The 20651-nt window shown below is 39.7% G+C and overlaps 2 protein-coding genes across 2 annotated transcripts; both read left to right on the plus strand.

The window, feature by feature from the left end:
- Positions 1-2142: 2142 nt before the first annotated feature.
- Positions 2143-6466, plus strand: LOC308371423 (solute carrier family 22 member 6-A-like; the record flags this gene model as incomplete). The annotated part of the gene is made up of 10 exons (XM_080846313.1): positions 2143-2550; positions 2728-2831; positions 3267-3421; positions 3628-3796; positions 3956-4130; positions 4328-4443; positions 4530-4741; positions 5029-5137; positions 5720-5926; positions 6349-6466. 10 exons carry the CDS (start codon positions 2143-2145, stop codon positions 6464-6466), a joined length of 1773 nt encoding a protein of 590 aa, XP_080702439.1.
- A 4896-nt stretch (positions 6467-11362) lies between these two features.
- LOC308371431 (solute carrier family 22 member 6-like) lies at positions 11363-20651 on the plus strand (the record flags this gene model as incomplete). The annotated part of the gene is made up of 11 exons (XM_080846327.1): positions 11363-11466; positions 16121-16430; positions 16609-16712; positions 17167-17321; positions 17532-17700; positions 17860-18034; positions 18453-18568; positions 18655-18866; positions 19165-19273; positions 19874-20080; positions 20534-20651. The coding sequence occupies 11 exons, from the start codon at positions 11363-11365 to the stop codon at positions 20649-20651; spliced, it is 1779 nt and encodes a 592-aa protein (XP_080702453.1).

The following is a 20651-nucleotide window of genomic DNA, read 5'->3' on the forward strand; positions in this document are numbered from 1 at the left end:
CTCCATACCATTACATATCGACATTCAAGGAGCAAAGATGAGACGTCGTTGTGTGGTGAGAACTGATAGAAAATCGTAAACAACAACAATCGCCGGTGGGGAGAATCCATTTTTCCATTGACTGGAAGCCTGCTTTATTTATTGTAGGTTACAAAAAATAAAGAAAATGGCGGCGATTGTTGTTGTTATCGATTTTCTATCAGTTCTCACCACACAACGACGTCTCATCTTTGCTGCTTGAATGTCGGTATGTAATGGTATGGAGTTATTGAAACTTACTACGTGTAAAAAAGACTAGAAATTGAATGTTTATTTTTAAGCCTCGAAAGTTGCACTGGGTGCCTTTAATGTGTTCAAATTATTTATGTAAATCTGTTCAAATGTATATTCTGTACATTAATCATTTCTAGTGACTGTGCCGAATTAGAATGTCGATTCAGGCACATAAATGTTGGTTGTCTCGTTTATTTTTCCTAAACTAGACACAAATTGATCGTTACATCGAAATTGTTCGTTCTCAAGTATGCTTGTACAAATGGTCTGTTTTATGGTGATTTGGATCAATTAAATGAGGCGAAGAGTTAGAAATGTTTTTTTGCAACAAAATTGTGCACTGATAAAGTCTTCTTTACATCAAGGGCGGAAGATTTTAGTAATTCCGATTCCATTTCGATTCCTTATCGATTCTTATTGGGCAAGGAAAATATGGGTGTACATTGACATGTTTTAAATAACCAAAAAAAACTAAGAATAGGTCAACAAACTCTCAAAGTGGGGTCCAGAGACCCTTTCCTTGAGGGGATAACAAGGGGTCCCAACAAAGAAATCATTAGTTACAGAATGTAGCCTATGCGTGATTTGGTAATGGGTTTCATCATTTTTTTTTTGTAATAAAACATCTAAACTCAAAAATCTCATCAGATGAGGGAGCCTGGAAAAGAATCTTATCAAATAGAGATTCCTCCCTGGTCTAATTTGTGGCAGTTCAGAGGTCCTTGATATATACAAGTTTGAAAACTGCTGTGCTAAATAATATTTGAACATGCCAATTACAGTGCTGTCTTTTGTGTGTAGGCTATTCACCTTGAACTAAAAATAAAACTGGCATAAACAAATAGTGAAAGCTTGTTTACACAATTAAACAAATGGCACTAACACAATAGACTGTTAGAGTTTACCTTCAAATAACAGATGAAGCGCTAACGTTAGCCGCGCTGCTGTTATTTGGAAGAGATTCATTGACGTTATCGTCACTCCGTAGTGCTCAAAAAAAGTGACATTCCTGCAAAGTCATTGCATGCTGTAAGGACAAATGTTTTTGCATAATGGTAGTATTTCCCCCCCTTTGACGAAATAGACACATAAACAAAACAAAGCTGCGCGCGCGTGGTGTCATTGGGCATGCGCAAACAGCACTGACATCGATAGCGGAATCGTAAAGGACTTTGCAGACATTGCAAGTGGCCCTGTGGTCATGTTTTTGCGTGAAATATAACCATAGACATGTATAGGAATCTATACATGTCTATGAATATAACCACACCTTTGAACGCCCCTGCCTAGACACCATGTTGGCTTAAGATTTTTTTTTTACCACAATAATAACATGATTACCAATTTTGAATTACAGAGGAAGTGCAGAGAAAAACTTTAGGCCTACCAGATATCCATATCAAATTTAGCGTACTGTAACGAATACATATGTTTCTCTGTGGCAGAACCTTCAGAAAATGTTGTGGACTTTAATTTCAGCTGGACGAACAAAGATCCAGTTAGGCATGTTTCTTCAAGAAGGGTCCTAAGTCTCCGTCGAGAAAGTCAGGCAATGTATCTTAAAGGCGGACCATGACCCTATACTATGTTGCACTTCTTACAACCATTAACTATTTACTCGACCATTTGCAGTGATGGAATCATTGTACAGCTTCGAGGTGTGATAACTCCATTATAAAAACTGGAGTCCATACAATTCGACTAAATTAAAGGATATTCACCCAGTAAGCTAATAATTTCAAGGGAGTGCATAATGTTCTAGAGGACAATTATAATTATTGAAAACAATAATTGCAAATATACCACTTCAATTGTGCATTAAAATAACTTTGATGAAACTAGTTTAAAACTGCTGAAGAGACCTTCAAAATGGGATTTTCGGACATTTTGGACGAGATTGGTGGGTTTGGACGGTTCCAGTGGATCCACATCACACTATTGTCCATTCCTGGTCTACTTATGGCAAGCCAAAATCAGCTTAACAACTTCGCAGCTGGGATTCCAGGACACCACTGCACAATACCAAACATCTACAACCGCACAAATGATCAGAATATCACTGCGGAAAAACTCAGTACAGATCAACTTCTCCGCGCATTTATTCCAGTCGACAAGAGGTCGTCCAAGTTAACAGAATGCACACGATATGTAGAACCGCAGTGGCATCTAGCAGGTGTGAACATCACTGGAACAAATTTTACTGAGCCTGAGACTGAGACTTGCCAAGATGGATGGACTTACCAAAAGACTGAATTTATCTCCACAATAGTATCAGAGGTAAGTTACTGACACTTGTTGGAAATAGCACATTATCTATTATCATAGTAGTGCTGACTTCATTTGGCTAATTTGGCTTGTTACGATGCGCTGTAACCTACATGATTACATAGTTTAAAGGACGCATATTAACGGCGATTACGATGTATGGACGTAGTGCACTTTCTTCTTCTTCAGTGGGATCTCGTTTGCACCCTCCGCCCTCTGAAGCAGATGACTCAGACCATTTTTATGGGTGGGGTGCTTTTAGGGGCGATAATATTCGGTGGCCTTTCAGACAAGTAAGTCTCCAAAAGCTCTTAAAATTATATAATGAGATTATACAACCCTTAATGTAGCAAGCACTTGGAAGATCATCAAACCAATCTCTACGGTGGGGGTCAGGTTCATTGTTGTGCCCTAAGGTATCCCCAAGGTATTTCCCTGCATTTAGGCTACTGAAGGCTGCTTTCCAGCACTCTTATAACATGCCTTAAACAAATCTGGCATCACACTAACTACCTCTGTTCTTTAACATAACTGTTTTCATCTCTTGCCACCAGGAGCTGTAATTGACACATCACACACCCACCTGCTGAAATGAAAGGCTGAACTGTGACTGATTAACTCTTAGTCACAGGCATTTAAACAAACTATTTAACAACCTCTTAATTTTATGATACTATATCTACTGGCTATATAATTAATAATAATACTGTCCCTTCTGTCCTTCAAAGGTTTGGTCGAAGGGCCTTGCTCATTTGGTCTTATTTCCAGCTGGCAGTGCTGGGAACATTTACAACCTTCGCAACCTCCTATGTGGCCTACTGTGTGTTACGGTTCTTGTCAGGCATGGCAGTGTCTGGGATCATCATCAACGCCGTCTCCCTCAGTAAGTGCCCTGCATCGGTTTAATAGTATGTGCAGACTTCACTTTGCCTGGGAAAGAAATGCAGTGTGTAACAGGTAAAGTTGGTGTGCAGGCTGAGTGGATAAAGTCAGCTAACATGCTAGTGCAACTTAGCTCTGCTACTTCACATTCTTTGTTTGTCAAATAAAAACTTCACGATCACTGAACTACCAAACTTGTGCCAACAGAGGTGGAGTGGGTTCCCATTAAGACACGCACTCTGGTGGGGACATTGTCTTCCTTTTCCTCAACCTTTGGCCAATTGGTCCTGGCAGGCATAGCGAACAGTCTGAAGGACTGGCGAAAGCTGCATGTGGCTGTCTGCTCCCCCTACTTCGTCTTTGCCCTCTACAGCTGGTAAGGCCACAAGGAGTTATTGATCTTTCACTGTTAGTAATCCAGAACAAGGATTGGAAGCTGTTTGAGCACAAATTACTGCATTGGTTTAGGAATAATGAATATTGTATTCACACAGGAAATAGTTTAACTTGCATGAAAAGTGTAGCTGTATTTTAGTAATCCAGTTACTGCAGGATACCAATGTTCCTGTGTGTGTTTATTGTGTTGGTGGAACCCGGAGTCTGCTCGCTGGTTGGTGCTGAATGGCAGATCTGAGGATGCCATCAAACAACTTCACAGAGTGGCAAGAATTAACGGCAAGCCAGAAATGGTGGAAAAGATCAATATGGAGGTTAGTGATTAGATGAATGGAAATTCACGAGAGGATGTATGAACATACGTTTATATAAGTGTGTGTGTCCATGTACAGGATACATACTCAGTTTGTTTAAATGTATATATGCTTGTATGTTGTTAAAAATAGAAAAGTAGATTCAGATAGGTGTATCATTCCACATTGTGTGTGTGTGTGTGTGTGTGTGTGTTCAGTATTTGAAATCCCACATGCACAAAGAGATGGAGTCCAGTAAGACGACCCACACTGCATATGACTTACTACGCACCCCTGTGATGAGAAGAATATCAATATGCCTTGTGGCTGCCTGGTGAGGACTGTGACCGTATTTGCACAGATATAAATGACCTTATCATATGAAAAATGTCATAGAAACCTCTGACCCCTCTTTATCAGGTTTTCAACAAGTTTTGCCTATTATGGGTTGGCCCTGGATTTGCAAAAGTTTGGAAACATCTACGTAATGCAGCTGGTTTTTGGAGTTGTGGATATCCCTGCCAAGCTGATGGCTCTGACGATGCTGAGCTACCTTGGACGGCGTATCACCCAGGCCTCTTGCCTCCTCTTGTCTGCTGTACTCATCTTTGCCAACATTTTCATCTCTAAAGGTTGAAACATAATGGAACGTTTGTCTCTAAAGATGAACCCCTTCAAAACAATGTTAGGTTTGTCAAGAGGTTAATGTGCATTAGAAATTCGTTGACTTATTGCAGTGATACAACGTTTAAACGTAACCTCGTCTTTAGACCTTTTTTAAACATGAAAACTGCAGGAAATATATTCTTAAATCGTCACAGTTTTTTTTAAACAATTTTTCTTGTGACTTTCATGTAGATTCTATGTAATGACTGTATGCATCCTATCAATCTGATTGAAAATGTGTGTTCCGCTACAGAATTCCAGACGGCTCGGACGGTGTTGGCCGTTCTTGGGAAAGGTTTCACCGCTTCCTCTTTCACCTGTGTCTACCTGTTCACTGGGGAACTGTACCCCACTGTCATCAGGTACCATGGCTATCTTTCGTCAGTCTGCTGTGATCACTGTCAGTAGTGACACAGTAATGGGCCTTAGATATAACTGCTGAATATTAAACTTAGTCTTACACGATGAGTGCAGATAATAGCACACGCTTACCTTATGTAGCCTATTTCACACAGCAAGGTTGAAATATTAACTCAAAGGTGAGTCTGTAATTCTAATCCATTACGCTTTTTGTTAGCCCTCTAGCTGTCTGTTCTGTGTATGCGTCCAAAACAACTCTGGTGTCCAATCACAGTCCTTGCTCTATGAATGAGAAACAAACAAAGTGTCTTAGACCAAGCCAATGACTATTCCAGTCAATCAACACAATCAGTTTAGGAGCACAGAATATGTTTTCTCTTATTCTCATTGGCAAGGCAAGTTTATTTATGCAGCACAATTCATACACATTGGTTATTCAAAGTGCTTTACAAATGAGCAGATAAAAGAACATAGAACAGATAATTAAATAAAAAAAAAATACAAATAGAGTGCATTTGATTAGTTCACAAAAAGCATCTGAGAACAGTGGGGGTTTGAGTCTAGATTGTAATCTATTCCTACAGACAGACAGGCATGGGGTTCACCTCCACCATGTCCAGGATAGGTTCCATGGCGGCCCCTGCTGTTCTCATTCTGGATGAGGTGCTGCCTGCCCTGCCCAGCATCGTCTACGGAGGGGCTGCTGTGATTGCTGGAGTTTTTGCCCTCTTCCTACCTGAGACACTCAATCTTCCTCTACCTGAAACTGTAGACGACGTAGAAGAAAAATGGTATTTCCACGTGATGACCATTTTAATCTCTTAATCCAGGGGTTTTCAACTGGTTTTGACCCAAGGACCACCATTCTGACTAGAAAGTAATTTGCGGCATTTTCCGCCTGTAGCGGAAAATTAAAAAATTCAATGGTGAACTGATCAACATAGACTCATGTCACAGACCCCCTTCAATGCCGTCACGGACCACCAGGGGTCCATGGACCCCCTGTTGAAAACCCCTGTCTTAATCTACGGCCTTGTTTATCGACTAAATTGATGTAGACTTAATATCAAACATATTGATAACTACTTGATGACTGACTTTTACATAGATAACATATCTCTATACATCATAAATGAAAGGTATAATTACAATACATATAACTCCATAAAAATAAGCAGAATAAACTGATCCTTTTCTCTACATTTTGATGTAGGTCAAAAAAGCTGCACCTACAGAAACAGATTGAAAAGGAGAGTGTGGCCCTACAAGACATGAAAGAGGGAGGAGAAGAATGTGAAGACGGGAAAACTTCTGGACTTAATGCTTTATGAATTCTGGCATATGTACATTAACATATTGACTGATATAAGTTTAATGGAAAGGAATCAGTGCATATGCTTGCAGGTGTCCTTCACCCATAGGGTAATGTATAAACATACCATTGCCTCTGGAAAAGATAGAAAGAAAGCAATTGTTCTTGGATTAAAATGTTGCATGGGCTTTACTGATAATCTACTCTGCCTTCCAAAGCCTGAACTACAAGGAAGTAATTTATTGGAACTGAACTCACCATTCCTTTTTTAACGTTGGCTTAGATGAAATAACTGACTGACAGGGTAGATCACCACTGACATTTCTCATCAACCTTTTGTAAACAGTGATTTTATGATTTTTGAATCCAGTATATTATTATATATGTCATTAGTAACTAGATTTGAGTAAATGTTGTTACAGGTTTAATAATAATAAGTCAAAAGTCATGTAGGTCTGTATCGTATCCTGTTGCTGGAATAAAAATGTATGTTCTTCCAGTTTACATACTTTCTTTTAATGTTCTTAAACTATCAGAATGTGATATTAACACACCCTGGCTTTCTATCTTTCACAGAACCAAAATTGCATCAGTTATTTAATGGTTTCTTTAATGACCAATGGGCAGCAATCGTAGTAGTTCGATAGATATGCTATGACCTGCAGTGTTTCCAACCTTTACAAGAGTTTACAAAGCACTTATAGTCTACAGTTTTCTATAACAGGAATACGTTCCAGTGTGCCTGCTGGGAGACTAACACCATTGTATGTTTTGTTTTGAACACATTGAAACTGGACAAGTGCAAGTGTTTTTCCGAACTAGCAAGTGTTTTTCCGAACATTTTTTACGAAAGCCTCCATTGTCGTAATGTCATCAGACTGTCGCAGATGGCGCTGTGTTGCTTAGTCACTTCATATCTGCTTGCAGCATGTATTTATACTGTCGCTATTGTAACTTACTTTTACTGTTCCCAAATTGACACTTCTATCAGTTTTTGTGACTTGAACAAGACCAAGCATGAAGTAAGTAGAAACTTAAATACAAGCCCAGCTTCAGAAACAGAAAATACCACGTGAGTTTTGTGTAGATAACACAATGCACAGGATTTCCTGTTTATCAAACCAGTTTCAGGCAAATGCAACCACCTCTCACAACCCAATGTTGATATCTATTATGATATTTATTATGAAAAAGTACCTGTTGTGCTGTTGCTTGAAAAGCATCCTCATGTTATGTGTTCTATTACTGCCATATTGGCCTCATGTCAATGTAAGGGTCTAGCATAAAGCCGCAAAGGGAGATGGTATGAATCATCACTTGCAGTTGCCAATCATTTTTTCACTGCCAAACTTGTTTGACTTTGACATCATGAGGAACACACTTATCCAGCTAATAGTGTTCATCCATGCCCAACTGACTAACTAAATAAAAGACCTTGGACTTAAACCTGTGCTCTTCAGGACAGCCTATGGCTCGAGGCTGAAGTCTGAAGCCCCTTGCCTTCAAGGGTTTGGAGATGAAAAACTATAAGTCCCGGTTAAAAATAATGAGCAGGGGCAGGTACAAAATGTGCAAGTTAATGTGTCGCCTAATGATAGGTAACTGCTCTGTCTGCCATAAATGCTTTTTTCCCCATTTTGAACATTTTGAACACAGAAACTACTCCTTCAGGAAGTTTGTGGCAAATTGATAAGATGAATGCAAACAATCACTTTTTCATGCCATCACCTTTTTACCTCAGGTCACAAAATCATAACTGCAGCAGGTTAGGTAATTTAGGTGCAGTAAGTGCAGGACCTGTTAAGTTATTAAGCCTGCACTGTGTTGTATGGTGCATGCATCTTAAAACCAAGGAGCAAGCATTGCTACAAAAATTATATAAATGTAAATCTGTTTAAATATTAAGTTAATTGGGCTCAAAGTCTGGCAAGGTTGTTTATGCAATAGACTACTGATAGGACATTGGGGGGAGGTGTTTGTGTCCATGTCTGTGGTCTGTGTGTGTGTGGCTTCCCATGGAGACACCTTTGAGCTTCCCCTCGCCTCCCTCTGGCTAGTTGTCCTGCATTCTACACTTTTAACATTCACACTCACATTCACCAAGACACTTTTACATCGAGTCTCAAAGAGGGTTCATTGATCAGTTATGACATTGCACCACCGTTCTGTCAGCTGCCTTGATTCTGCCATCTCTGTAGGTGCTTTTATGGACACACGCTGCAGCAGCATACACAGTGTTATGCTGTCTAAGAGGAACATAATCTAAGGGCTCAGTTTTTCTCAAATAAATGTGTGAGGAGTTTCCACTAAATAAAAAAGGCACACTAAGAGGGCCTGCTTTCAACACTCCTGGTAAGAACACCCTTGATATCTGCATTTAAGGGTGACATTTTGGGGGAAAAGTTAAGAGGTCAAAGCTTCAGTGGTTTCAAAAGCAAAACAATGGTGCCCAGAAATCTTGCACCGACAGGCATTCACATGTTAAACAGAAGAAAAGTAACAGCAAAAAACATCTAATGGCACACATATTCACATGAAGGTGATCTGGACACTGATCTTTGACTGTGCCCGTACTTTCACACTAGACATAATGAGAGTGCTGACAGTTACATGGCACAACATCAGTTTCCATATTCATCTTGTTATTAACATTAACATCCAAACATCCAGATATTATTATTCTAGACGTGGCTGAAGTCTGTGCTGTACAAATAATAAATGATCAGACATACAAGAATGATGTGGTATAAACAACAATATTACATTTTCCATCTCATTGTTGTACAACCCATTTGTTTTAACCTATAGTCATGTTGAGCATCAGTGGAGCAGAACTTTGTCATTGTTTAAGCCATGACAAGTATTTTTCAGGATTGTTTAACAAATGTTTAACTTGAGCGTGCAAAAGATCCACTAATGTTTTTTGTAATGGTGACTTCCCATGGTGTAGGATGAGATTCCTTGCTCTGTGTGTGTGTGTGTGTCTGTCAGACTGCATGTACAAAAAAATGATTGTATGGCTATGATGCTCATATAATCAATTATGTTTTGCCAATTATTTAGATCCCACTTTAATATTGATAAATGGCATTAATAAATTAATATTGATAAAAATCAATAATAACCTGTTGATCTTCAAGGAGTCTCATTTTGTATTTTGCTTTATTTTGCTTCAGCCATTTAAAAGGAATTATGAGGGTTTTCTTGGAGCAAGTGGCATGACTGTTATTATGACTGATTCTCTTATATTTTTGCAGTGTGCTTAATGCTTACAATGCCTTATAACTATCCATAACATAAGTCTCAGTGCATTTTTAAGTTAGAAACATTCACTCAGACAGATTACGCTTTTGCCAGGATAAGAACTCATTTGGACACTATTTACCTGACAGTCCTTTGTCATTTACTCATGCCTCATAATGGCCTTTCCCGATTTTGTGTTGTGGACCTCTGAAGGAAATATGTTCCTACGAACCTTAAATATGCTGACTTGAAATACGTACAAAAATGAATAGTAGTTTGAAAGGGTATCAGCACAGTGATATCCTGGGCTCAGGGCTTTGTTGCCAGAAGATGGCAGCAAAAGTCTGTCACGGAGGGCAAACAACAGGTAGTCGAGTCAGCAAGTTCGTCAACAGTAATGGGGTATGATGGAGAATAAAGACGGGTTAAAAGTCACTCCTTACTAATAAAATGGTCATGAAAATGTTAAACATGTGAGGTGATGAGTTCGCTTGTACAAATGGTCTGTTTCATGGTGATTTGGATGAATCAATTAAATGAGGTGAAGAGTTAGAAATGTTTTTGGCAACAAAATTGTGCACTGATAAAGTCAGGGGTGAGAAATGTAATAAGACTAAGGAAATGAAAACTGACAAAAAAGGTGAAACATACACACACAAGACCAACGGATAGGACACACACACACACACACACACACACACACACACACACACACACACACACACACACACACACACACACACACAAACACACACACACACACACACACACACACACACACACACACACACACACACACAAACACACACACACACACACACACACACACACACACACACACTCACACACACACACACACACACAGGGACAAAATAAGCCAGTAGACAATGACATCAAAAGATACACTGAGAAAGAGTCAAAATCTCGTAGGCCCACCATTAAAGATTTCTTCACTAAAATATATGAACAGCATAGACTAATTTGTAGACTACAGTCAAAGCCCCGAAGTCGGTTTGTCGGTGGATTATTATGTCAGTGGGTTCTGAGCGCTTATTTGTCCAGCACAAGCGCTTTATAGAAATTCCACTGAGGGATTTAAGTTTTTTTTTTTTTTACCACAATAATAACATGATTACCGATTTTTAATTACAGAGGAAGTGCAGAGAAAAAACTTAAGGCCTACCAGATATCCATAAAAAATGAATAAATACGTTTCTCTGTGGAACAACCTTCAGAAAATGTTGTGGACTTTAATAACAGCTGGACGTAAAAAGATCCAGTTAGGCATGTTTCTTCAAGAAGGGAATACTGAGTCCTAAATCTCCGCCGAGAAAGCTAGGCAATGCATCCTCAAAGTCGACCATGACCCTATACTGTGTTGCGCTTCTAACAACCATTAACCCTTGCAATGATCATTTGCAGTGATGGAATCATTGATCAGCTTCCAGGTGTGACAACCCCATTATAAAAACTGGAGTCCATACAATACGACTTAATTAAAGGATCTTCGCCCAATAAGCAAATCATTTCAAGGGAGTGCATAATGTTCTGCAGGACGAATTGAATTATTGAAAACAATAATTCCAAGTACACCGCTTTAATGGTGTATTACTGTAATTACTAGTGTTTACTTTGATGAAACAAGTTTCCAATTGCTGCAGAGACCTTCAAAATGGGATTTTCGGATATTTTGGACGAGATTGGTGGGTTTGGACTGTTCCAGTGGCTTCACGTCATATTATTGTCCATTCCTGGTCTTATGACAAGCCACAATCTGTTTAACAACTTCGCAGGCGGGATTCCAGGACACCACTGCACAATACCAAACATCTACAACCGCACAAATTATCTGAATATCACTGCGGAAAAACTCAGTACAGATCAACTTCTTCGCGCATTTATTCCAGTCGACAAGAGGTCGTCCAAGTTTACAAAATGCACAAGATATGTAGAACCGCATAGGCCGTAAGGTGAACACGGTTTTCGTTTCAGCCCGTTCCACTCACTGGCATCTACACAATCTTTAGCTTATAAAAAAGAACGAGTCGTGGTTAGTTACCAAAAAAAAGTTCGTCGCTGATTTTCCAGTCGATTGTCTATATGGCTTTGTTTTATGCAGAACTAGAGACTTCAGAGCGTAATAAGATTTTTGTCGGGAGCCGTGCCACGGTTCGACACGTGATCATGCTACACCAATGAGAAGGCTGCATTTGTCAACAGAATGGAAAAATGGCGGCTCCCGTGTGGTTAGAAACATCGTTAAAGATAGAGGAAAACATCCGAACATCCTCAAAAGTGGGCTAAATTAATTCTAATTAGTGCTGTATAGATAGCCGCGTCCAAGAATAACAATGAGGCAAATATACGATAATGTTATTTTTATGTTAAGTTATTTACATCAAGTTTGACATACGTGGGAATACCCATTACTGAAGATCTTACATGGACTGTGAACACCCACCGAAGAAATCAAGGCAAAGACTGTACTTCCTACATCAGCTGAGGAAGTTCAGCACCATCAGCTGTGTGTCCTGACAGCATCACTTGGTATGGGAACTGTACAGCCTGTGACTGCAGCACCGAATCATCAGAGCATCTCTCCATATTCTGCAGGAGACCTGCAAGAGAAGACCTACCTACCAGCGCCCAAGGTATTGTAAAGGATTCCTAACATCCTGACCATGGACTTTTCAAAACACTGAGGTCAGGCAAACGTCTCTGCTGCTACAAGACCAGAACAGAGAGACTGAGGAGCAGCTTCTTTCCTCAAGCATTCCTTATCCTAAACACACACAATGACTATAAAACATCAATTACACCTTTTTTCACACACTGCTCTTTAAACTCCCTCTTGCTATTTATGAAAAATATTTCTTGATCTTTCTTTCTCCACACTTGCACAGAAAAAAACAGTAGTATTTTTATGTATGTGACAAATAAACCTCCATGTATCAATAAAAGGCAGTAATTGTAAATACCAATGACCATCTGTTTGTTCATTCATTAATTCATTCATTCTTCCACAAATGAAAACAACACTAATGAACCATAAAAACACTCTTCATGAAACATGAAATATGATAAATAAAACTGTACAAAACTGAATAAGAAATAACAGATTAGGGACACTCAGTCCTCACTGTTAGTGTCAGTGTCAGGACAGTTATCTTCCAGTTCCTACAGCAACGACATAGGTCAACTACATGCAACACAATCCTGCAGAAAAACATCTGTCTGTCTCACAGGCACCTTTGCAGCCACAGTGTATCACATGCAAAACAGTGTCAGGGGCTGGATTTCTAGTCATCCAGGTGACGTGAAGTTCCCATCCTCTATTTGCCAACCATATCCAGCAGTTGATGGAGCACTTATATTATGTTTGAGACAGGACCTCATTATTGCAGCCTGGTAGTTTGCCCTTTTGCAGTGCTGATGGAGGGCATCAGTGGTAGGGGGAATGGATAATTCTGGCAAGGCTGATGATGTCATACAGAAAGCCTTGAACCTAGCTTTATTTACATTATCAGCAGCCGACTGATCATATAAGTGGCATACATACTGGCAAAGAAATGCAAATGTTGACTGCTCCAAGTTTAAGTTAGTACCTAAACTTTTAAAAGCCTTTAGGTACTCATCTTTCTTACATGCAACAGAAAATGTCTTTCTTTTTCCTTTGCCATAAAAGGCACTTGTGGAGTCACACCCATAGAATGTTTGAATTCCGATCAAGGCTGAACACACACTGGTTCCAAGAGCTGATGACACCTTGGTAATGTCAATGATACATGTCCTGTTGCCAGTCCCTGTGAAAACATATAAAGTGCATGGCAAATCTGTCTGCACACTTACAGCAATGACTGCCACATCTGTAGATGCCAGACAGTGTAGCGGGTTAAAACGGAAACAGGGTTCACCTTACAGCCTATATGAGGATGTGCATGTGTGTGAGTGTGAGTGTGCACACACTGGGCACCTTCACGAGGCTTCTCTCCAGTCTTCTCTTCCACACACACACACACACAAACAGAGTTGAAGACCTTGTAAATGTTTTCCCACATAGTATGTTTTTGCATATGAAAATGCCAGTGAAAATGCCTTTACATATTGTAAACATATAAAAGGTCAGGCACATTTATGTGGACCTTCCCTGCCATGTACTATCAGGTGACGTTTTAAAGACCCAGCTTGTTTAGAAGTTTTTCCACATGGCATGAGTATCAACATATGTATTTGAGAAGGGCAAACTTCACACATCAGAATTCAAGCATTTAAGTGGCTTTTCTTCACTGTGCAACCGCTGATGGCATTTCAGACTTGATGTCCTAGTGCAGTGTTTCTCAACCACTGGGCCGTTGCACTTATCATCCTTATTACTACTGTATTTTGTTCTGTGTCTTATTGATATAATGTATTTAACCCTTATTTAATGTTAATCACAATTACAAACGAGGGTCTGTCAGGGCTTACAATTAGGTGTGAGTGCTCCAGATCAATGAGGAAAAGTCAACCCCCTCGCTGGATTTCTAAAGTTGGGATGATTATTGTATTTCTGTAAGTGTGTGTGTGGGAGAGAGAGAATCTGGGAGTGGAGCTGTAATGTTATAGGGGAATGAGGGTTTATTGTTGTGAATGAAATCTCACCTGTGAGTGTGTGTGTGCGTGTGTAGGCTATGTGTCGATGTGGAGTGAAATGTGTGTGTAGCCTACTGTATGTGGGGTGTGTGTGTTTGTATGTGGAGTGTGTGTGTGGTTGTTGCCACCTTAAGTTTTTGCCCATTTTCTTAAATCCATAGTGTCAAAGTTAGTTAAACTCGCAGGCAAACATAGTTTTTGCAGGGGCAGTGAACCAGCTCAAGGATCACCTTTGGAGCTGGTGGAAGTGACATCCAGAGTCATAATTCTTGTCTTTGTTCATCTGTCAGACGATGTCATCATTTCTTTGTGATTTCTAAGAAATGCTCATGAGTTCTTACAATGTTGCATGGAATTGCTTGTGTATCATCTAAGCCTATGATTTCTCATAGTTAAGATCACCTCAGCTGACGTAGGAAGTACAGTCTTTGCCTTGATTTCTTCGGTGGGTATTCCCATGTATGTCAAACTTGATGTAAATGACTTAACATAAAAATAACATCATCGTATATTTGCCTCATTGTTATTCTTGGACGCGGCTATCTATACAGCACTAATTAGAATTAATTTAGCCCACTTTTGAGGATGTTCGGATGTTTTCCTCTATCTTTAACGATGTTTCTAACCACACGGGAGCCGCCATTTTTCCATTCTGTTGACAAATGCAGCCTTCTCATTGGTGTAGCATGATCACGTGTCGAACCGTGGCACGGCTCCCGACAAAAATCTTATTACGCTCTGAAGTCTCTAGTTCTGCATAAAACAAAGCCATATAGACAATCGACTGGAAAATCAGCGACGAACTTTTTTTTGGTAACTAACCACGACTCGTTCTTTTTTATAAGCTAAAGATTGTGTAGATGCCAGTGAGTGGAACGGGCTGAAACGAAAACCGTGTTCACCTTACGGCCTATTACGACCGATTTCAAGTCCTTTTTAGCGTTCGGGAAACGCCATGAACAGCATAGACTAATTTGTAGACTACAGTCAAAGCCCTGAAGTCGGTTTGTTGGTGGATTATTGTGACACATTATAATTATTATGACTATTTTACCACAATAATGACATGATTACCGATTTTTAATTACAGAGGAAGTGCAGAGAAAAACTTTAGGCCTATATCCATAAAAAAATAATAAATAAGTTTCTCTGTGGCACAACCTTCAGAAAATGTTGTGGACTTTAATAACAGCTGGACGTAAAAAGATCCAGTTAGGCATGTTTCTTCAAGAAGGGAATACTGAGTCCTAAATCTCCGCCGAGAAAGGTGTGCAATGCATCCTCAAAGTTGTCTGGGAATTCCCCGCCCCTTCACTGCATTTCATTTGCTCAGTTAAATCAAATTGGCCGGAGAAGAGGGACGGGACTTCCCAGACTATCCTCAAAGCGGACCATGACCCTATACTGTGTTGCGCTTCTAACAACCATTAACCCTTGCATTGATCATTTGCAGTGATGGAATCATTGTTCAGCTTCGAGGTGTGACAACCCTATTATAAAAACTGGAGTCCATACAATACGACTAAATTAAAGGATCTTCGCCCAATAAGCAAATCATTTCAAGGGAGTGCATAATGTTCTGCAGGACGAATTGAATTATTGAAAACAATAATTCCAAGTACACCGCTTTAATGGTGTATTACTGTAATTACTAGTATTTACTTTGATGAAACAAGTTTCCAATTGCTGCAGAGACCTTCAAAATGGGATTTTCGGATATTTTGGACGAGATTGGTGGGTTTGGACTGTTCCAGTGGCTTCACGTCACATTATTGTCCTTTCCTGCTCTTATGGCAAGCCAAAATCTATTTAACAACTTCGCAGGCGGGATTCCAGGACACCACTGCACAATACCAAACATCTACAACCGCACAAATGATCTGAATATCACTGCGGAAAAACTCAGTACAGACCAACTTCTTCGCGCATTTATTCCAGTCGACAAGAGGTCGTCCAAGTTTACAAAATGCACAAGATATGTAGAACCGCAGTGGCATCTAGCAGGTGTGAACATCACTGGAACAAATTTAACTGAGCCTGAGACGGAGACTTGCCAAGATGGATGGACTTACCAAAAGACTGAATTTGTCTCCACAATCGTATCAGAGGTAAGTTACTGACACTTGTTGGAAATAGCACATTAGCAATTATCATAGTAGTGCTGACTTTATTTGGCTTATTAGGCCTGTTACGATGCGCTGTAACCTACATGATTACATAGTTTAAAGGAAGCACATTAACGGAGATTACCATGTATAGACGTAGTGCACTTGTTTTCTTCTTCAGTGGGATCTGGTTTGCACCCTGCAACCTCTGAAGCAGATGACTCAGACCATTTATATGGGTGGGGTGCTTTCAGGTGCAATCATATTCGGGGGCCTATCAGACAAGTAAGTCTCCAAAAGCTCTTAAAATTATATAATGAGATTTAACTCAATACTAGAATTAGTGTAGCAAGCACTTTGAAAGATCATCAAACCAATCTCTTCGGTGGGGGTCAGGTTCATTGTTGTGCCCTAAGGTATTTCTCTGCATTTAGGCTACTGAAGGCTGCTTTCCACCGCTCTTATAAAATACTTTATAAGAAAAAATCTGACATCACACTAACCACCTCTGTTCTCCCTTAACATAACTGTTTTCATCTCTTGCCACCAGGAGCTGTAATTGACACATCACACACACACCTGCTGAAAAAAGGCTGAACTGTGACTGATTAACTCTTACTCACAGGCATTTAAACAAATAATTTAACAACCTCTTAATTATATGATACTATATTTAATGGCTATATAATTAATATAATTATAAATGATATCATAATACTGTCTCTTCTGTCCTTCAAAGGTTTGGTCGAAGGGCCTTGCTCATTTGGTCTTATTTCCAGCTTGCAGTGCTAGGAACATTTACAACCTTCGCAACCTCCTATGTGGCCTACTGTGTGTTACGGTTCTTGTCAGGCATGGCAGTGTCTGGGATCATGCTCAACGCAGTCTCCCTCCGTAAGTGTCCTGCATCGGTTTTATACCAGTATGTGCAGACTTCACTTTGCCTGGGAAAGAAATGCAGTGTGTAACAGGTAAAGCCGGTGTGCAGGCTGAGTGGGTGAAGTCAGCTAACATGCCAGTGCAACCTAACTCTGCTACTTCACATTCTTTGTCTGTCAAATAAAAACTTCACTGATCACTGAACTACCAAACTTGTGCCAACAGAGATGGAGTGGATTCCCACTAAGGCACGTACTCTGGTGGGGACACTTTATTCCTTTTGCTCTTCCTTTGGCCAAATGGTACTGGCAGGCGTAGCGTACAGTCTGAAGGACTGGCGAAAGCTGCATGTGGCTGTCTGCTCCCCCTACTTCATCTTTGCCCTCTACAGCTGGTAAGGCCACAAGGAGTTATTGATCTTTCGCTGTAAGCATTCCACAACAAGGATTGGAGGCTGTTTGAGCAAAAATGACTGCATCGGTTTATAAATAATGAATATTATATTCAAACAGGAAATAGTTTAACTTGCATGAAAAGTGTAGCTGTATTTTAGTAATCCAGCTACTGCAGGATACCAATGTTCCTGTGTGTGTTTATTGTGTTGGTGGATACCGGAGTCTGCTCGCTGGTTGGTGCTGAATGGCAGATCTGAGGATGCCATCAAACAAATTCACAGAGTGGCAAGAATTAACGGCAAGCCAGAAATGGTGGAAAAGATCAATATGGAGGTTAGTGATTAGATGAATGGAAATTCACGAGAGGATGTATGAACATACGTTTATATAAGTGTGTGTGTCCATGTACAGGATACATACTCAGTATGTATGTATGTATGTATGTATGTATGTATGTATGTATGTATGTATGTATGTATGTATGTATGTATGTATGTATGTATGTATGTATGTATGTATGTATGTATGTATGTATGTATGTATGTATGTATGTATGTATGTATGTATGTATGTATGTATGTATGTATGTATTTATGTATGTATGTATGTATGTATGTATGTATGTATGTATGTATGTATGTATGTATGTATGTATGTATGTATGTATGTAAATATGTATGTATGTAATAGAAAAGTAGATTCAGACAGGTATCATTCCACATTGTGTGTTTGTGTGTGTGTGTGTGTTTAGTATTTGGAATCCCACATGCACAAAGACATGGAGTCCAGTAAGACGACCCACACTGCATATGACTTACTACGCACCCCTGTGATGAGAAGAATATCAATATGCCTTGTGGCTGTCTGGTGAGGACTGTGACCATATTTTTACAGATATTAATGACCTTATTATAAGAAAAATGTCACAGAATACTCTGACACATCTTTGTCAGGTTTTCAACAAGTTTTGCCTATTATGGGTTGGCCCTGGATTTGCAAAAGTTTGGAAACATCTACGTAATGCAGTTGATATTTGGAGTTGTGGATATCCCTGCCAAGCTGATGGCTCTGACGATGCTGAGCTACCTTGGACGGCGTATCACCCAGGCCTCTTGCCTCCTCATCTCTGCTGTACTCATCTTTGCCAACATTTTCATCTCTAAAGGTTGAAACATAATGGAACATTTGTCTCTAAAGATGAACCCCTTCAAAACAATATTAGTTTTGTCAAGAGGTTAATGTACATTAGAAATCAGTTGACTTATTGCATTGATACAACGTATAATTGTAACCTAGTCTTTAGACCTTTTTTAAACATGAAAACCGCAGGAAATATATTCTTAAATCGTCACTTTTTTTGTTTGTTTTTTTTTTTACAATTTTTGTTGTGACTATCATGTAGATTCTATGTAATGACTGTATGCATCCTATCAATCTTATTGAAAATGTGTGGTCCACCACAGAATTCCAGACGGCTCGGACAGTGTTGGCCGTTCTTGGGAAAGGTTTCGCCTCTTCCTCTTTCACCTGTGTCTACCTGTTCACTGGGGAACTATACCCCACTGTCCTCAGGTACCATGGCTATCTTACATCAGTCTGCTGTGATCACTGTCAGTAGTTACACATTAATGGGCCTTAGATATAACAACTGAATATAAAACTTAGTGTTACATGATGAGGTCAGATAATTGCTTACTTTATACAGCCTATTTCACACAGCAAGGTTGAAATATTAACTCAAAGGTGAGTCTGTAATTCTAAACCTGTATGCTTCTTGTCAAATTCAGCAAATTGCTCCTTGCAGCCCTCTAGCTGTCTGTTCTGTGTATGCGTCCAAAACAACTCTGGTGTCCAAACACAGTCCTTGCTCTATGAATGGGAAACAATCAAAGTGGCTCAGACCAAGCCAGTGACTATTCCAGTCAATCAACACAATCAGTTTAGGAGCACAGAATATGTTTTCTCTTATTCTCATTGGCAAGGCAAGTTTATTTATGCAGCACAATTCATACACATTGGTTATTCAAAGTGCTTTACAAATAAGCAGATAAAAGAACATAGAACAGATAATTGAATACAAAAATAAATACAAATAGAGTGCATTTGATTAGTTAACAAAAAGCATCTGAGAACAGTGGGGTTTTAAGTCTAGATTGTAATCTATTCTTACAGACAGACAGGCATGGGGTTCACCTCCACCATGACCAGGATAGGTTCCATGGCGGCCCCTGCTGTTCTCATTCTGGATGAGGTGCTGCCTGCCCTGCCCAGCATCGTCTACGGAGGGGCTGCTGTGATTGCTGGAGTTTTTGCCCTCTTCCTACCTGAGACACTCAATGTTCCTCTACCTGAAACTGTAGACGACGTAGAAGAAAAATGGTATTTCCACGTGATGACCACTTTAATCTCTTAATCCAGGGGTTTTCAACTGGTTTTGACCCAGGGACCACCATTCTGACTAGAAAGTAATTTGCGGCTTATTCCGCCTGTAGCACTCAGTGTAATCTAGAAATGTGTTGAAATTACAAAGCAAATTTATAAAAATTTAAAAATTCAATGGTGAACTGATCAACATAGACTCATGTCACAGACCCCCTCCAATGCCGTCACGGACCACCAGGGGTCCATGGACCCCCTGTTGAAAACCCCTGTCTTAATCTACGGCCTTGTTAATCAACTAAATTGATGTAGACTTAATATCAATAATGATGACTGACTTTTACATAGATAACGTATCTCTATACATCATAAATGAAAAGAATAATTAGAATACATATAACTCCATAAAAATAAGCAGAATGAACTGATCCTTTTCTCTACATTTTGATGTAGGTCAAAAAAGCCGCACCTACAGAAACAGATTGAAAAGGAGAGTGTGGCCCTACAAGACATGAAAGAGGGAGGAGAAGAATGTGAAGACGGGAAAACCTCTGGACTTAATGCTTTATGA

Source organism: Sprattus sprattus (assembly GCF_963457725.1).
Source record: "Sprattus sprattus genome assembly, chromosome: 1".
Lineage (NCBI taxonomy): Eukaryota > Metazoa > Chordata > Actinopteri > Clupeiformes > Clupeidae > Sprattus > Sprattus sprattus.